Source organism: Lytechinus variegatus, chromosome 17, assembly GCF_018143015.1.
Source record: "Lytechinus variegatus isolate NC3 chromosome 17, Lvar_3.0, whole genome shotgun sequence".
NCBI classification, from domain to species: Eukaryota; Metazoa; Echinodermata; class Echinoidea; order Temnopleuroida; family Toxopneustidae; genus Lytechinus; species Lytechinus variegatus.
Genome location: NC_054756.1, coordinates 4,346,102 through 4,353,404, shown reverse-complemented (window position 1 = coordinate 4,353,404; position 7,303 = coordinate 4,346,102). Strand labels below are relative to the sequence as shown.

The following is a 7,303-nucleotide window of genomic DNA, read 5'->3' as shown; positions in this document are numbered from 1 at the left end:
TTTAAATATAAAAACATTTTTTGAATAAAATTACTGTTAACAATAGTTCACGGAATTAAAACACACTAGAAAAATGAAACTTAATATCAGGCATAATTATATAAAACAGTACATGTTATATCAATAAAGCAGTAAGCCGAGTACTAGTCACTATTTAGTGAATCATTTTCTCTTAAAAATTTTGGGAATGATTTTTTCGATTATTATATATATTTTTTTTTGGGGGGGGGGGTGCATTGCATAACATCATCATGATCACTGAAATTTTTTGATAAAAACATGAAAAAGCACATTTATACTTTACAAAGTTCTCACATAAATGACTGAAAATTGGGTGTATTTATGAGCTGTATAAATAAAGCGTTGTCAGTCCTTGATCAGCAGCTCTCTTTCTGGTTTCATTGCACTTTGAAAGGAGTAGGTTAACTCGTGCGGATAGGCTCTCGATGGCAATCCAGTCAGATAAATAGTACAACAATTGTCTTTTGATATACCACACACTTATTCGTGAGCATTCGCTCGATCCGTGTGTGAATTTCTACTGTCTGCCTGGCTCATCACCATCGGCTACAGCCCCGCCCACTTCTACGACCTCACCCCCATCATTTTGCGCACAATCATAACTGGGCGGGGCTGCGGAAAGAGCAGTGTCCATGGGAACCGACGTTTCATGAGGAGTAGGGGGAGGAGCCATGGCGTGTTCATCGCCGATATCTACGTCCTTGCTGTATGCAGGAGGTTGTGCGTCATCCTTCGCAGATTGCTCGTACGTAGGAGGTGCGACAAAGCATCCCTGGGGAACTCCATTCTCATCGGTAGTAACATTATTCGGTAAACTTCGGCGTCGTTGTATGTTCTGACTGCGTCGTGTTGCCATGGCGCGCATCTTCTGCCTTCGCTTCTTTTCGTAAACCTTCCTCAGAGCCATGACGCATAAGAATATGCCCAAGATACCGCCAACGAAGATGAGAGTAATAGCCCACCATGGTAACGGATCTGTCATAATAAACAAAAATAAAATAGTCAAATCTTGGCCCCGTAACATAACGCGATTAATCGCTTATTTTAAAGAACAATTCTGATCGGTTCCTAGTCAGTCTACTTTGCAAAATTCGCATGAAACGATGATAAAAGTGATATACCATTTCATTTAGCAATTACTACAAGTAGTAATAGCCACCCATTTTGTTAAGGGAACCTGGTCATTTCTACCAACTCAAACATAATACAAATATACAAAATAGAATATACAAGAGAAAATACATGAACAGAGTCTTGAAGCTATGGCATCCGAGTGTTTTCAATTATGCTAAAATCTCGGCTATTGGTGAAATGACTTGCTCAATTTAAGCAGTAGACAAATAAACAAAGATCTAGGCTTTCTTAAAACATTAACGTCTTCTGAATCTGTGATGCAAATGTAGGGAACCCTTTATAGGAGAACCATTCTATTGGGATGTTGATATTAAAACTTTAATTTCGAAATTATAATTTAATACTTGAATTAACATTCAACTTTCAAGCACATACCGACGTTGGATAATTGCTATCATTTAGTGATACAGGATAGGAATGTGTAGAAGGTTGCCGTCTCTTACATATAATCGTTATCTCTTCTGTTGGTTATAAAGATAATAGACTATAAAAAGAGTTTATTACCCCTCTCCGATTGAAAGTACAGTACCCTTACCTTTGCCTCGTGTAAGTTGAGCTCCTCCACTCCCTCTATGCCTGTACCTGCCCGATTGGCGCCCTGTAAAATTGATTTACAAAATAGAATTGAAATGATTGAAGATGCATTTATATTTGCCTCATAGATATTTAGTCATGGAGTCATAATTCAATCCAAATCAAATAGTCATTTGATATAGTGCCTTTTTTCAGCTACAAAGCGATGGACACATAAATAAATAATTTGATTGTAATCATTTCTGTATTTCAAAGAAAAGCAGTATACAAATGAACAAAGTGAAACAATGAAAGAGAATCAAGCGAAACCAGGTCCATGAACCTATACTGGTTCAAGGCAGGTTGAAATGTACATAAAAAGTAAATTACAAAGACATAAGATATTGATTTCGGACAAAAAGCAATCGTACAATAAAACAGAGTAGGTGAATGTATAAATGAATAAATAAATAGATGAATGAATAAATACATAAATAAATAAATAAAAACACACACTATTCCATGTTTGGGTCACTTTAACAATAATCCAATGCTTTAGAATGATCAGCAATATTTGCAAAACTGGAACAAAAAGTGTACATCTTATGATCTTCCTACTCTTTTCATGAAGTAAACTAAAATATAATGAAGACAATTTTCACTTTCACTTCATCCCGATCCTCTTAATTTGATTCAGTCACATTAATGACTTTGACTACAAACCGACCGACGATATGTCATTGGTAATATTATTTACATAGTTTGTCGGTTTGGAGTCGGGATCGTCGGTGTCACTGCAACGTACGAAACTGACAAAGTCATCGTTGAAAATGATTTCAACACCGATAAAAACATTATTATTAATTTTATTTATCATCATCCATGCTTGTTACCTAGCTTTACAAAGCAATTCCAAGGAGGCCATCATTTACATTTGTTTTAACATTATTCAAGACTTACTGTTTAACTTGCATAACAATTCCAAGAATGGCATCATCTTTATTTCTTTTACATGTACAGTGTAATGTAATTCATTTTGTTTTGTAACCAGTTGTTTATCTTTCCCAGTCATCTCCCTTTCCGATATTTATCAGAAGTCACGTCCGTTTTGAGAAACCTTGACACGTCTATTACTATTTACAGACCGATATCATGTTGTTGACTTTCTTTTGTTTATGTAAGGTTTGTTTACAACGAATATAACATTTCTAATGATTTCCCATACCTCAAGCAAATAAATATTTTGTAAATCGTAAATCATGGTTTTACTCCAAGTTCGATTGTTATTATTGAATCAGGGGTCTACATCATAACCCCCCCCCCCCCGGCCGTAAATTTGTCTCGTTATCATTTAATCCATACACATGACAATTATTTTATTTGATATAACAATACAATACAAAATGAAGAGAGAAATTGTGTACCAATTAGTGTTTTAGGATACCAATAAAATGTTTTGTGAAGCCATGGAACTACGGTGAAAATAAGCCGAAATTATTGAATGTCATAAGTTTCTTACATATCTTACATGTACATCTTTTTTGACGAAATTTGTTTTTTGATTTGTTTAAATTTTTGTTGAAAAATCAACTTATTGGGGAGAAAGGTAGTGGTGACGTCATGTTTCAGTTGAATAATTAGAGTATTGTATCTTAATTCCTTCGCTTTCATTCTTTTCTTCCCATTTTTCCCCCTCTTCCCTCCCCTACTTAAAAAAAGGGGTGCATGGTCGCCCCTGCCCACTGTAGCACAATCCCTTCGTTATTCTTAAGGCATGGTCACACCGCCCGAGCGTTGTTGAAGCGGTCGTGGAGCGGAGAGAAAAAAATCATCACCGCTCGCTACCGTTCACCATTTTCGATTTCGATTGTTTTCGATTTTACCCCCCAATTTTGTGAGCGAAATTCGACCCTCTTTCCCTACCGCTCCACGAACGCTCCAACAACGCTCGGGCGGTGTGACCAGGCCTTTACACCAATATACTCTTAAAACAGTTTACACAATATTGGGTAAAATGGGAACATGTATGCTAATTGCTGGGTAAAAATTGATGATATACTTTGTGAACTTTACGCAATGTTGAGTATTACCCTTTAACATGAAGCTATTATAGTTCCATGCTTTAAACTTGCATTTTACCCAATATGAACGGGAAAAAATCACGCAGCATATATGCTTGCTTGCTTACTACCAAATATTGGGTAAATATTTGCTCAATCTGTTTTTAGAGTGTAGAGAATTTTCGCAATCATGACGGGGATGGATTCCACAACATTTGGATTCGGAGCTGACTTAGCATGTAAAATTATGCCGTCACAATGCTGCTTGACTCACCGGTTTTTAGACAAAGACTGTTTTGTCATGAAGGGCTTTTGGCAATAGATTTTCTATGTTGTAGAATCTGTCCCGTCGCTATTGCAAACTCCCTATGTTGAATAAGTACAGTCATAAAGTATACCCTGGGATTTTTTTCTGCTTCGAGAGTTGTCAATATTTTGCCATTGTTGAGCCTTTATTAATTGTATTGTCACGCTCCAAAGGGCGTAGGTACGATGTAAGTTATCATTCCTGTATTTTGCAGTTACATAAACCAGAAATGAGGGAATTGTTGATTTTTGTGGGTCTTCTCTTACATAGCTTTTAATATTCAAGGGTGTGGGTTTATCATCATCATCACAACAACCATCAGCAGCATCATCAAGATAACCATTACCACCATCATCGTCGTCATTATCATCATTATCGTTATCATCATCATCATTATCATCGTCATCATCACCATCATTATCGTCATCATCGTCATCTTCACCATCATCACCATCAGCAGCATCACCATCATTAGCATCATCACCATCACCACCACCACCATCGTCATCAATCATCGTCGTCATCATCATCATCATGCACCTTCACTACCATTATTAGCACCACCACCACCATGCACTATACCACCACCATCATCATCACCACCATCATCACCACCACCACCATCATCATCATCACAACCACCACCACCATCACCATCATCATCATATTCACCATCATCGTCATCAATCATCGTCGTCATCATCATCATCATGCACCTTCATATTGCACTACCATTATTAGCACCACCACCACCATGCACTATACCACCACCACCATCATCATCACAACCACCACCGCACCAACACCATCATCATCATATTCACCATCATCATCATTATCTTCATCATCACCATCATCACCATCACAACCACCATCACCATCATCAAGAACACATCCACCCCTTATCACCTCGATCCTTTCATTGCCATCACCCATGCAGCTACATGTACAGTCACACCCGTTAAACCATCTCCAGACATGCCAGACTGATCAAAGCGATTACGTTATATCCAATAACAGCATCGGCCGGTTTGGAATTTGGATCCTTGGTCTGACTGCAGCATAAGATCGACTCAGACAAAGAGAACAAAGAGAACAATGAGTCTTCCCTATATGCGCCTGTTAATGACCATGGGGTCCAGACCATCTGGGTCTTGAGGATTAAAACCTCATTCATATCGAAGGATTAAAACCTACAATACCCGCAACGTATTATAACCCCTTCCCGATTATCGCGCCTCTGCATATACATGGGACAGCGGTAGCAGGAAATTTAGTCATAATTAATTCGTTATCATGGTTATTGAAACTACAATACAGTGACCAAGGAAGAAAAGAGGGCCAATATTCAATAAAATGTATGACTTCCTTATTTCTGTTTAGTTTTCCGCAAATATTCACATTCATTACCTTACATGTATTTGCGTATTTTGTGCTTTATGTATTTCCTTTTTTATTACAGTGTTGTATTTTGTGAGTAGATGAGTGGATTGTAGTCATACGCATTTGCATTTTCTGACGGAGGAGGGGCCATAATAGAGAATTGAGGAAGCAAATTAAGCGACAGAGCTGTATGAATCAATTCAATAAGAGTGCTTTGTACTCCTATATAGACTATAGAATAAGGGAAATCGTGGACTTTTGTGAATGTACGAGGGTGTATAGGCACCCCCTGTCTCGATCCCGCCGCATACGACCATGAATTCACCAATATATATATATATATAGTTCCGATTTCATGATATTCAGAGCCCATAATTATTTCTTCACGAAACTGAAACTCCATAAGAATTACATGTAGAGATCTGATCATGGATATGCCGCTTTATTCTAGAAATGGTTAATATGGATCGTATTGAAATGATTCTGGACAATACTGCTCAATGGTATTCTGAGAAATCTTAAATTTGATTTTTTTTCTCTAAGGATATGGTTTAACCCGTTATAGCCCGAGTACATTGATGATCTATATTATTTAACACTTTAATTCATACAATTCATATAAAGAAAGCATGAAAATTCAATACATTCTGCTCGTTTCTCACTAATTAGATATTGTTATAACTCATTGTTTTTTAATATCTACTTTTCTGTCAAATTGCAAGCATAATTATTCTCCCAGTCCTTTCTTTATCATCTTTGTAATCATGATTTCCTTACCCTGTTTGAAGTAGCCAAAATATGAGATGTTGTTTGATTTCCAATAACCTGCATGATATTCAATCTCGAAATAACCTCGACCATAGACATAATCATTATGAAATGAAATACGTGTATGATGTTGTTCATCATGATTAATTGAATGTATTTATATTTATGTGGAATATTGAAGTCAAATCTAACCTATTGGAAAACTTTTGACACACTTACTTGCTTCTATGGAGTCGACATTGAGTAGTATGAATAAAACCGATGTCACGAGTTGGAAGATAAATGCAACCGATCCAGACCCAGCCATTCTGAATCTCCACGAACAGATCCTGATCCCGATCCAAAAACAGAAAATATTCAGGCACAGTTCTTCTATCAATAATCCAAATAAATTTGGCAGTGCCTATCCGCCGACACCAATACGCGTTCTTCCTGAGGCTACATATACAATACTATGAACGCAGATAGAAAGTCGTTCCCGTAAGGATATATTAACTGTGGTACTTTGATCAATGATCAATAACGTTCTCCTGAAACGGAATAACTGGTCATAGAAGGGTACCATGCATTGTACCTGTCTCCAACTGTTTGCTGATCTCTTAACTGTTTTGATTATGTCAACATGGGTTCCCCGTACTCTCTCCTCGATGTGTCAACTTAAATCACCACCAAACCAGGAAGTTTGTCTTTATACTGAAGTATATACTGGTATATCCTGGGTTATATCAGCACAAAAAGCCCGACCTATAAACTCCGGATTCTACAACTGCAACGTAATGTTCAGATGACACTATTTTGCTGTGACTTTGCGAATTTATAATGGTTATGGAACAAAGATTCGCTGAAGCGAATCGAGAGAACAATGAACCCGTGCCTGGTGCCGATGGCTGCACCAAAATAGAAAGAGGAAAAAAGTGGCTATATAGTTTGATTTTCCGCAGTTTGTCGCTTATTACAACTAACATTATTTTTTTATGTTGACATTTTTACTAATCTGTAAAGGGGTAAACCTCTTATTGTATTTATTTATGTCATGTTTTTTCAATAATAATTTTACAACTTTTTTATGACGCTTAATTGTAATTCCCTTCCCCTTATGCTTATCCAAGAAAAGCAA

At 37.0% G+C, this 7,303-nt stretch overlaps 1 protein-coding gene across 1 annotated transcript; it reads right to left on the bottom strand.

Annotated features, from left to right (window-relative positions):
• Positions 1-225: 225 nt before the first annotated feature.
• Positions 226-6,989, bottom strand: LOC121430874. The gene is made up of 3 exons (XM_041628299.1): positions 6,406-6,989; positions 1,691-1,753; positions 226-996 (listed from the first exon to the last, which is right to left on the bottom strand). The coding sequence occupies exons 1-3, from the start codon at positions 6,491-6,493 to the stop codon at positions 539-541; spliced, it is 609 nt and encodes a 202-aa protein (XP_041484233.1). The 5' UTR covers positions 6,494-6,989; the 3' UTR covers positions 226-538.
• Between the last annotated feature and the right edge of the window lie 314 nt (positions 6,990-7,303).

Excerpts from the sequence above, each read along its gene's own strand:
- LOC121430874 (XM_041628299.1), bottom strand. The coding sequence starts at position 6,493 with ATGGCTGGGTCTGGATCGGTTGCATTTATCTTCCAACTCGTGACATCG. Across the intron at positions 1,754-6,405 it reads TGTCGACTCCATAGAAGCAA|GGCGCCAATCGGGCAGGTAC; the intron begins GTAAGTGTGTCA and ends TCAATTTTACAG. Across the intron at positions 997-1,690 it reads TCAACTTACACGAGGCAAAG|ATCCGTTACCATGGTGGGCT; the intron begins GTAAGGGTACTG and ends TTATTATGACAG.